The sequence below is a fragment of the Erpetoichthys calabaricus genome, chromosome 3 (genome assembly GCF_900747795.2).
Source record: "Erpetoichthys calabaricus chromosome 3, fErpCal1.3, whole genome shotgun sequence".
NCBI classification, from domain to species: Eukaryota; Metazoa; Chordata; class Cladistia; order Polypteriformes; family Polypteridae; genus Erpetoichthys; species Erpetoichthys calabaricus.
The window spans coordinates 131,869,962-131,882,486 of NC_041396.2; the positions used below are offsets into that span (position 1 = coordinate 131,869,962).

At 37.5% G+C, this 12,525-nt stretch overlaps 1 protein-coding gene across 1 annotated transcript in view; it reads left to right on the forward strand.

The window, feature by feature from the left end:
* Positions 1 to 12,525, forward strand: part of LOC114648378 (ALK tyrosine kinase receptor) — a 1,111,743-nt gene that overhangs the window by 935,179 nt on the left and 164,039 nt on the right. The window contains 1 exon segment of the mRNA XM_051925325.1: positions 450 to 584. Coding sequence (XP_051781285.1) covers positions 450 to 584 — 135 coding nt within the window.

The window sequence follows — 12,525 nt, forward strand, 5'->3', positions numbered from 1 at the left end:
TTTGACAAGGTAAGAGAATGGGATCCAGCCTAGTTGGGACACCAGTCTTTCCATGACAGTATGCATTGCATAACATTCAGTTGTGTTCTGAGATTGATCTAAGTGTTTTAACAGTTGGAGTCTTTTTAATGTTTTATTTAATTCATCAAAAAGATTTATTTGCTTATGAAATGTTTTATCACACTGGTCTGTGACATGTGACTGAGATTTTGCTCAGACTGCCGCACCACTATTTCTACAAGCAGCATGTTCAGGCATAAGCTGCAAACTCGTTCAATAGCTTTTACTGGCTACTTGGTGGCAGAAGCAGCTATTTGACATGTAAAAGACGAAAATGTTGTATACAAAATATAAATTTACCCTTCCAGAGCTAAAAATTATTATGGTTGGTAATAAAGTGTGGAAAATATTTGTCTAATCCCTTGTTTGTTTGTTTTTTTTTTCTCAAGCCAATGGAGATTTTCCACCTAAGGTTACATCAGTTACATCAAACAAGGCATTTTTAGGTTTGACCGACAACAGGAAAGCTCCTCAACCCACTGATAGAAGCTTTCAGGCAGAGCTTCAGGAATCCAACATCACTGGTAAGGTGGAGTAAATCACAATAAGATGTCTAACTGAGAAATGAGTATTAACTTTCTTGCTAGGGTGCGTAGTTTCACAATGAGCTTTCTGGGGCATTTATATAGATTTTCTGAACAATGCAGAGGGAGTTTTTTTTAATGATGTGGAGTCATGCAAAGATGTTTCAGGACAATAAAAACAAAGCCATGATTTTCTCATTTTCTGAACTATGCTGCTACTGCTTAAATGATGATGTCACTGGGAATAATTAAATTGTTTATGATTTATAATGAGTACATTTGTTCTTTTTATCCAAATTTACAGTTACATATATAAAATCCAGTTGATGTTGGTGTATTTTAAGATGCCTCAATCTGAAGTTCTGTCATCTTGTTGTGGTGGACAAAAATGCAAAATACAAACAATATTGGGAGTGGGTGAATGTTTTGTTGTGGACTCGCACACACCATGAGCCATCTCAATTTTCAGATTTGTACTGTGGTAGCTTTCACTGGCCAGCCACAAACCTGCAACCTCTGAAATACAATGGCTCTCAGAAACGGTCTCTCATCAGCCTGCGCTAACAATAGCTCCTGTTCTTGGCAGAGAAGACAGTGCTTCTGAACACTGTGAGCGGAGCACTTTCTGGTAACATTAGCTTAGGTCTCTCTTACTCAGTCCCCACCTTTACTGTGCAGCTCCACTGCCTTCACTATTGAGACAACACCACATTAATAAGCTGTTTTCCTTTTTGTTTTTTATCTGATTTAATTCTGCTAGTCTTCCTACTTTTGGAGGACATTTAGGGAATAGTATTTTATGTCAAATGTGTTATTTTGAGGACTTATTGTTATAACAAGAAATATTTTCAACATTGTACAGTAACTGTTGAGCCACGTGATTATAGAGGGAAACTGACAGCTGATTAAATGCTTGCAAAGTAGTCAAAGATGTCCACACTAAAATTCTTAAATCAAGACCCTCATAATGTTTTACCTTTTTGTAACAATAAGTCTATCACATTTATGATAATAAGTGATATTAATAAAAATAATACATTTTATAATATAAAGCCTTTCCCATGCTCAGCATACATCAACGTAAGCTTGAAAATCTAGCTGATTGAAGCATGAAAGTTAATTATCACTATTTGTGAATGTGGTAAAATGGGGTGGGCTGGGGTGTGGAGTGCCAGAGTGCAGAGAGCATGTGAAAGCGTGCGCCAGCTTAATGAAATGACTGTTGGGTTAGCACCAGTGACGTGTGGTGAGGTTCATGGCTGGTGAGGCACTGACTCCTTCAAAGTCAGATTTACAAATATATGAACAAAAAAGAGTAGCTTATTCACTATTGAAATGGCAGCATGCACATTGACTACTGGTTATGTTTCATATCTCATCAGCATTCTTTACACACACATAGGTAAAGCACATATTTGGATAGGAAAGAACGTTACATCTACAGCGGCGAGAGCGGAGAGAGCACATTTGCTCTGCACCCTCTATGCATTCTAAATTTGCTGTAGCAATTCCACAATTCATACTTATTCAATGCAAATGAAAGTATAGAGTGGTGTATAAAAAAAAATTGGATTTCAATTTTGATCTTAATTGAAAAATGTAGTTGTTTTTAAAAGCTTTTAATTCTGATACTTTAATCAATTTTAATACAGACTGTTCTACAAAGGGATAACAAAAACAAGATAAGAATATCTTATTTAAGGTCAAAATTAAGTTTTTAAATATTGGATTGTTTTTTCTTAGTCTGATCCCATTTTTTATAAAATTGAAAACCGTTTGTGGTCTTACATTTGTTTGTAAATGAAGTCTATGCACTTCCACGAAAATCTCCAACACTTTCTTGTAAAAGTCCTCCTTATTTTCATTTAATTGTAAAAGTCTCTCGGCCTCAATGGAGATTATCACCAAGAATAACAGTAGCAACAAGCACCTGTTGGGCTCACATCCACACCCTTCAGGGTGGCACGGTACTCTCTGCCTTACCTTGTGCCTTTTCACTGCGGTTTTTTGTCCAATCTGAATATGTCACACAATTCATTAAAGATATTAGCCAGACTGTGGAAAGTCAGGGTGTATAATAAACGTGTCTCTAAACATTATATTGGCGACATACAGAGAGACAGCAACGGGCACTTGCCAATTGCATGCATCAGCCCAGTGTGTGAGGGAGACAGCAGTCCGAGGTGAGGCTCGGCTAGTCGCTGCCACACCTCGTGTTTCTCCCCTGTATTTGAATAGGAAATGCACAAATTTAGCGATTTTGACTATAAAAACTGATCAAAATTATTGGAATCACACAAAAAATAAATTTATAGCACAGACCAGTTATCATTATTAGTTTTTTTATGTTATCATTATTAGTTTATTTTACTTTTCATGATGACTGCCTCCCCTGACCACATCTCCCTGGTTAGCATAGGGAAGGGAATGGAAGTTTCTGTTGAAAAGTTTTTGTTAAAGAGAATTGGTTTTAGAAGAAGAGATTGCCTGATGGAGAAGTGCCATAGAGTGGGAGGATGGGAAGGGCATCCCATTCCTGTGCTGATGAACTAAAGAGAGAGAGAGCAAAACCAAAGGTTGTGTGAAGGCACTGGAAGGTGGCCGTGATCCTGTCTACTGAGCAACGAAGCAGAAGGGACAGAGAGAGATAGATTGACCATGGAAACAAGCAGAAAGAGAGAGGTGAGATGCAGCAGCATCTGTGTAAGGGAGCTGTGGTAACCAGCAGAGGTGGCACCTCCATGAACTGCAGGTGCCAACATGCCAACAGAGGTGGCAGTTGAGGTCAGCCATGACAGACTGAGGTGGCAGATCTTCGGGATGTGTTGGGCTGCATCAGGGGACACCCAGTGTTCTGACGAGGACAGAGAAAGTGAACAAAAGAAAGCATAGGGTTTTACTGCTTCACCTGTTAGGATTTTAACTTATTTATTTGTATTTTCCACTTTTTTTAACACTCAATGAAACTTATTTGTTTTAAGGCACAGTTTTATATGGTTTATTTATTTGAAGTATTTATTGATGGATTCATGGATATATGCACTGTTTTGCACACTTTCTGCACTTGAATTCTCAATTTTAAAAATTAAGATTAGAAGACTTAAGGTTTAAGACTTGCTTGTCTGCCTCACTACTCTGCTTCAGCAGTCCTGGTACATATTGCATTACTGCTGCTTTCCACCATTGGCTTGGTTCCTGGTTCTATCCATTATATACAGGAACTCTCAGTAGGCTTTCTTTTTTGTTATTCTACCAAACATACTGTAACATATCCAAATAGTAGATGCATTTTAAATTAGTATAGTACAATTTTTTTCTGTTTTTGCTGCTTATACAGTACTATTGTTTATGATTTGTTTGCTACTTTTTACATGGGACAGGGTGCTTGTTTCTTCTATCTTATTTGATCTTCACCTCCATTGTATACGTTGGTATGGAATGAATTTACCAAGTCGTGTTGAATATTGTCAATACAATTCTTGAACATGTCTGCAGTACATTTATTCTTTTACAAACTACATTTGGAGTAGATAATATCTCAAAAGAAAACCAATGGCTAATTTTAGAAATTTTGGAAATACAGTAAGTTAATGAAAACAAAACCGGAATCAAGCTTAGTGTAGCAACACAACACAGTGCGCTGTGACTAACCAGTCTACTTCTAAGAAAGGCTGTTTCCCCTCACTTGGGCTTATTACTGAAAGCAGTTTAACATTTTGTATTATTTGTTTGTATGGGAATGGTAATCTCTAATAGAGGAAGAGATTACACAGAATAGCGAGTACTGCTTATACAGTGTTATGGTTCATGAATTTTGGTGTAAAATCAAACAACAATCAACAAAATTGTAATACAGTAAATGTTTTTTTTATTAAGTTTTGTTTGATGCCAGCCATTCTCTCTATCAAGGCATTGTTTCTTCCCATAGCTGACCTTATTTTTCTTATTTGCATGAAGAACAGAATAAAGCATTCTTTTATTCTTGCTGTAGTAGCCTGTTCAAACGGCATCATTTATCTGTAAACACAGGCTAGCTGGCATGCTTATTACTGCCTTGATGTTAAATTTGCCTAACTGAATTTACCTTGAATATGTCTTGTTTTATATTTGAATGTTTCTTTGTTAATCTTTCTAAGATATAATTTCGCAAAAACTGAATTACCTTGTGGCCACAGATAGGAAAAACTGAATGAAATGACAACTCTTATGTACCTTTACTGTCTATTAAAAGGAATGTTCTCACTGGATGGCCCAAAAGAAAAACAATTTTACCTTTCAAATGTCAGTGTCACTGAGAACTATGAGGACTCTCTGTCATTGTAAAATCATGAAAGTCCCTAATGTCATGCACTCTCTTTAAGACCCTTAGCCCTACTCATAATTAGCAGACAGAGAGGCTGAATGTCCAAGGTCTAAGAAAGTTTGAAGTTCTGCGTTCAGAAAACCAGCTAGAGGAACATATGATTTACAAATCAACTAGCTGCATTACCTGGCTTTGCACAAGAAATATTAATGACAATTATCAACAAATGAAAGAAGGGGTTTGCTAATTTTCATTTTTCTATTACGTCACAAAATTTCAATAAAATTCTTCATGGCATTTTTGAGAATTTAGGGATATTTAGTTTTTTTTTTATTTCAGCTGTAAATATTGATATATCAAAATGTCTATTCTTAGCTGATACACTTACTGTTCTAGATGTAGCATCCTGTGAAATTTAAGCTAAACGGGAAATAGGGTTTTTGTTGATGACTAAGTCAGTCAACTATGATATATCTATATAGATGTTAAAAACTATCCATTTATATTGTGTGTGTGTATATATATATATATATATATATATATATATATATATATATATATATATATATATGTGTGTATATATATATATGTATATATATATATGAGAGAGAGAGAGACAGACTTTAAAATCTAAATATATATAGAGAGATTTTATAGTCTGTGATGTGTAAGTGTATTATTAGTGTTTTAAAATATTAGCTATATAAAAAATTACAAATAGCTGAAAGATTCAAACAACCTAGAATCCAAACATGCAGTTTGAGGGAGTGTCAGTTTTCTTAGTAATGAAACCTATTTCTAAGTATTTGCTTTACAATGGAGGAATTACAAACAAATAGTTAAACAAACTTTGCAATAAACAAAAGATTAAAAATTAGGTCAATTAAAACACTTACAACCCACTAAATCACAAATAAACACAGCCTTACCCAATGCAGTAAGCTAATTAGTAATAAATACTTCCTCATATTGACTAAAGCAACAGGAGTTAAACAGAAATGTTGGCAGGAGACCAGCTGACTTATTTCACAATAACATTAATGAATTATTGCCAAATTCTAAAGAAGATCTTCTCATTTTCATGCAAAGAAAATTGGATTTTTTCTAATCTTAGCTAATGTAAGATATAATTCTTCCAAGTAGTTATGAAGGATCCATTAGGGTTTTTCCAGTTGAGCAAGATTAGATGATGCACTAAAATGAAACTTAGGCAGTCACTGAGAGTTTATTGCTACATAGTCTAACCTCATCTGATATCCCTCCAAACACTGCTGTAAAAGCATTAGAAATTATTTAAAATCAAGCACTATCTGAAAGATAATGTCTTTACCCAAAAGGTCTTAATTTAGGGAAGTCCTAAAGACAACATTAACTGTCGAGATGAAAACTACATACCTAGATATGCTTTAGATAATTTTAATATATAGAAATGTGTCCAATGTAAAATATTAAGATGAGTTAGTGTTTTCTGATGACGAATAAATGTATTGAATTCTACTCCTTGCCTGGGGTATTAATAGAAAGTTCTTTTTCCATGTGTTGCTTAAGATTGTCAATTTGTGAGCACCATGATATAAATTGCTGACGTCTGCAAATAATACCAATGCTTTACTCATTACTAAATTAAATATCAAATGTGGCCATTGCTGGAAAATTTGATAGGTTAGGCAGATTGTTTTAATCACAGTGGAGTGACTCATAAATAGAAAAAAATGTGTTATGGGGAAATAGTAATAATAGTAAGTTTTATTTAGAAAGCACATAATATAAACAGTGTCACCTCTACAGTAGGTGCATTACACAGTTTAAATAAATGTGAGCAGAGAAAAATCTGAATTAGAGTAAGCTGCCCTAATTAGGGTTGTTCATTAAGAAATGAAATGATTTACTTTAGGAGTTTGACATACATAATACACAATAATAGTTGTCAAATATTTGTGTACCTCAATTTACAGTATATGTCTAAAAAATGTCCAAAAAATCTCAGTTTGTGATAGTGTGTAATTTTTTCTCCCTCTTATAGAGGTCCATAGATGGTTTAATCATATTCCTAATTACTTACCTTGAAATAGTCTACATGCTTGTGTTTGAAATTTGTGATTTTTAACCTTCTGGGAGTCGATCCATGGGTAAAGAATAAAATACTAAAAATAGTATCATATTTGTGATTAGCAACCTCAAAATTGCCTAAAACAACACTCCACTTGGTAAGTCTTGGACCACAACATGTGCAAGAATGGTATGTTTGGTACTGGCCTTTTCAAATAAGTTTATCTACTCTTTTAAATGGTTTGTGCCAGAAATCTGTAGAGTTAAAAGGCTACAGTATAAAAGGATTCATATCCAGAAAAGCAATACTCATGTTTGTTTATTTATAATAATCCTTATACTGTATTTCAATATTCTAAGTGTATATGCTTTTTAAATTACCTTATGGTGGAGCATAAAGATAGATAGATTGATAGATAGATAGATAGATAGATAGATACTTTATTAATCCCTACTCCAGCAGCAGCATACTGATACAAAAAATAATATTAAATTAAAGAGTAATAAAAATGCTTTCACAGGTAAAAACAGACAATAACTTTGAATAATGTTAACGTTTACCCTCCTGGGTAGAACTGAAGAGTCGCATAGTTTGGGGGAGGAACGATCTTCTCAGTCTGTCAGTGGAGCAGGACAGTGACAGCAGTCTGTCGCTGAAGCTGCTCTTCTGTCTGGAGATGACACTGTTTAGTGGATGCAGTGGATTCTCCATAATTGATAGGAGCCTGCTGAACGCCCATCGCTCTGCCACAGATGTCAAGCTGTCCAGCTCCATACCAACAATAGAGCTTGCCTTCCTCACCAGTTTGCCCAGGCGTGAGGCGTCCTTCTTCTTAATGCTGCCTACCCAGCACACCACCGCGTAGAAGAGGGCACTCGCCACAACCATCTGATAGAACATCTGCAGCATCGTATTGCAGATGTTGAAGGACGCCAGCCTTCTAAGGAAGTATAACCGGCTCTGTCCTTTCTTACACAGAGCATCAGTATTGGCAGTCCAGTCTAATTTATCATCCAGCTGCACTCCCAGGTATTTATAGGTCTGCACCCTCTGCACACAGTCACCTCTGATGATCACGGGGTCCATGAGGGGTCTGGGCCTCCTAAAATCCACCACTAGCTCCTTGGTTTTGCTGGTGTTCAGGTGTAGGTGGTATGAGTCACACCATTTAACAAAGTCCTTGATTAGGTCCCTATACTCCTCCTCCTGCCCACTTCTGATGCTGCCCACGATAGCAGTGTCGTCAGCGAACTTTTGCACGTGGCAGGACCCCGAGTTGTATTGGAAGTCCAATGTATATAGGCTGAATGGGACTGGAGATGGCGTGACTACTGTATAAAGTTACAAGCCAGTTTCAATGGGGAGCATGCAATATGGGAAAAAACAAAAGAGTTATTGTAAACAGAACACATTGCATTACAGATATACAGTATATTCCTAAGCAAGCACATTTAGTAAATCCCTTAGTTTGTCAATTTTATTGTTGTAGATGTTTTGTTTTTAATTACATCATTGTACATAAAAGCTTTGGCAACTCTTGTCACACCAATAAAATTTTGCTGTAGACATTTAGCATGATGGCTTTTTGCCAGTAGTGGGTGAGTAATGGGAATAGAGTCTAGAGCTAAGAGTGACTAACTGAAGCCCAGTATACAGTATAATGACAGCCATGAGAGACTCATACTGAATGTCTTTCAGCCTTTAGTGTATGCCACTTGGAATTCTAAGTCATACCTTCAAGTCATAAGAGGCAATGAATAGAAGGAATATGATATGTAGTGTGATTTGTGGATGAGCTGTTGGTGTTGTACAGTATATTGTACTAAAAAGGACTGGAAAGTTTGAAAGCAGTATTTTAAAAAAATGCTTACAACAATGTAAAGTCTTGTAAATAATTCTGATAGCCAAGTGCATTGTACTCTGTATAAAGCTGAGGACTATGTTTAATGGATTGCCTGATAAATGGGAGACATTGATACATGCAGTATTGTGGAGAGTAGAAGGACTGTTTGTGATCATGTTTAGGTCAACATTCGAATCGGCTTCTGTCTTCTTTTTAGAGTAATTAAAAGATCAAAAAAGTGAGCATGAACAGACTCTTATTCAGGAGCTGCTAAAAAAACTGAAATAAACTATAGCAGTGGTGTTCTACTGTACATTTATCCCAAAAATATTCATGCAGACAAGATACATTTAAAAGAATTTACCAACATTGATATTGGCACAGTAGCGCAGTGGTAGCGCTGCTGCCTCGCAGTAAGGAGACCCGGGTTCGCTTCCCAGGTCCTCCCTACGTGGAGTTTGCATGTTCTCCCTGTGTCTGTGTGGGTTTCCGCTGCTTGCTCCGGTTTCCTCCCACAGTCCAAAGACATGCAGGTTAGGTGCATTGGTGATTCTAAATTGTCCCTAGTGTGTGCTTGGTGTGTGGGTGTGTGTGCCCTGTGGTGGGCTGGTGTCCTGCCCAGGGTTTGTTTCCTGCCTTGTGCCCTGTGTTGGCTGGGATTGGCTCCAGCACACCCCCATGACCCTGTAGTTAGGATATAGCGGGTTGGATAATGGATATTGGAGAGGCTGCTGCTTCACCACCTTAGGCCACACGTTCAACACGCCCTTGACCCTCTGCAGTTTGCATATCAGGAGAAGGTGGGAGCGGAGGATGCCATCATCTATATGCTACACCGATCCCTCTCTCACTTGGACAGAGGCAGTGGTGCTGTAAGAATTATGTTTCTAGACTTCTCTAGTGCCTTCAACACAATCCAACCTCTGCTCCTTAGGGAAAAGCTGACAGAGATGGGAGCAGATTCATACCTGGTAGCATGGATCGTGGACTATCTTAAAGACAGACCTCAGTATGTGCGTCTTGGGAACTGCACGTCTGACATTGTGGTCAGCTACACAGGAGCGCCACAGGGGACTGTACTTTCTCCGGTCCTGTTCAGCCTATATACATCAGACTTCCAATACAACTCGGAGTCCTGCCATGTGCAAAAGTTCGCTGATGACACTGCTATCGTGGGCTGCATCAGGAATGGGCTGGAGGAGGAGTATAGGGACCTAATCAATGACTTTGTTAAATGGTGCGACTCAAACCACCTACACCTGAACACCAGCAAAACCAAGGAGCTGGTGGTGGATTTTAGGAGGCCCAGACCCCTCATAGACCCAGTGATCATCAAAGGTGACTGTGTGAAGATGGTGCAGACCTATAAATATCTGGGAGTGCAGCTGGATGATAAATTAGACTGGACTGCCAATACTGATGCGCTGTGCAAGAAAGGACAGAGCCGGTTATACTACCTTAGAAGGCTGGCGTCCTTCAACATCTGCAATAAGATGCTGCAGATGTTCTATCAGACAGTTGTGGCGAGCGCCCTCTTCTACGCAGTGGTGTGCTGGGGAGGCAGCATTAACAGGAAAGACGCCTCACGCCTGGACAAACTGGTGAGGAAGGCAAGCTCTATTGTTGGCATGGAGCTGGACAGTTTAACATCTGTGGCAGAGCGAAGGGCGCTCAGCAGGCTCCTATCAATTATGGAGAATCCACTGCATCCACTTATTAGTATCATCTCCAGACAGAAGAGCAGCTTCAGCGGCAGACTGCTGTCACTGTCCTGCTCCACTGACAGATTGAGGAGATCGTTCCTCCCCCAAACTATGCGACTCTTTAATTCCACCCGGGGGGGTAAACGTTAACATATAACATTATATATAGTTATTGTCTGTTTTTTCACCTGCATTATTATCATTCTTTAATTTAATATTATTTATTGTATCAGTATGCTGCTGCTGAAGAATGTGAATTTCCCATTGGGATTAATAAAGTATCTATCTATCTATCTATCTATCTATCTATCTATCTATCTATCTATCTATCTATCTATCTATCTATCTATCTATCTATCTATCTATCTATCTATCTATCTATCTATCTATCTATCTATCTATTGACATATTATCTAAAGTATTATTTGTCTTTCTATTCTCCCATCCTGCATGCGGGTCTACAAATTCTTGAAATTCTTATGATCATGAAATTTATAAGCGAGTCAAGTAGATAGCACAGTCATACGATTTGTCAAATTTGTTTTGATTGCTAAATTTTGGTGCAGTGTTAGCATTACGTTATAAAACTGTTGCTTTTTGTGGTAAAGTCATTGTAGCCTTTAGTTACACACTGACTGTAATACCTCTAAAATGGAAGACTTATGTAATTTTGAAAGGGAAAGTGTAGCACTTACCTGTATGTGTTTTGTAGCCATGCTTCTGGTTTGATAGTTTCAGGAACTACTAAGGGCTGCATCATTAGTCGGTTGTCTCAAAATTCAGTATGCTACATGGAGGAAAAAGACCTCTGTATACTGGAAGGTATTTAGAACCTTCTAAGACCAAAAACGTGAGAGAGTTGATCGTGCAGATATCCCAGTGGAGACTGTTACAACAGAATGCTAAGTTTGATGCTCTGAATTGACCCTTCTTAAAGTTCTTGTATTATTGTGGCTTTAGAAACTAGAACTTTGGTTCTCTGATAGCTTTAAATTGCAACCCATTTTTGTGAATTGTACTCAAATATTGTATGTTACCACAACGTACTCAATCGTTGCAGACAACTAACAATCCAGTTTGCAGAATCCAGTTCTGCAGAAATACACCTTCTTGAATCTCCTATGGTCTTATCATTACAATTCTAAGCTAAAAAAAACTACTCATTCCTTGTTGTGCTTAAAAATAAAACAGTAACACTATCATTCATTCTGTGGCACTCAAAATGTCAAGTTTTTCACATACTCAACACAGGATTTTTATTCTGCTTTTGTTTGTTAGATTTTGCTGGCTGTTTACAGTTTCAATGCATTGGCTTATTTTACAATATTCTCACATTACTGGCTTTCTAGGTGTTTTGTGTTGGTAGAGTGTCATATTACACTTGTACTTGTATTCTTTATTGTGTAGACTTTATCAGAAAGCCTCAAATCCCATAGACTTACCAATCTTTATAAGATATTGTACTTTATAACTTCTCCTCACCTTCCCTTCTACATCTATAACCTCAGGCATTTAGGTAGAGTAAAAAGACAAGCAGGAGTTACGTTACATCTTTAAATAATGTATTATTGATATTATTTATAAAATAACAATAAACAAAGTACATGTGAGTATTGGCAACCTTACAACACATTAAATGCTAGACGGGTAGTTTCAGGTGGCACACAGACTTGTAGATACTTAAATTTCCCTAGTTAACTCATCACTTCTAGTCAGCTTTCTTCAAGACAGGCCACATGCCGATCTCAATATGGCTGCTGAGCTGTACTTTCTGCTTGTGTTCTTCATTTCATGCCCATAGTGTGAGGGGGATGTGGGGTAAAGCAACTACATTTTTACATTCTCTGTCCAAATCCTAAGGCCAGTAGGGTTTTGTGGTACAGAATGACTTTGAATTCAAAACCAATCCTAAACAAACATACGTCAGACCAATGGGGGCACACAATGCCTTTCATACCTCCCCCCAAAACCATTTGTTTCAGCTGATGCTTGCCAGCTAGGTAGTTTGGCCTCCATGCGGGGGTTGGTTGAGAGAGTATTTC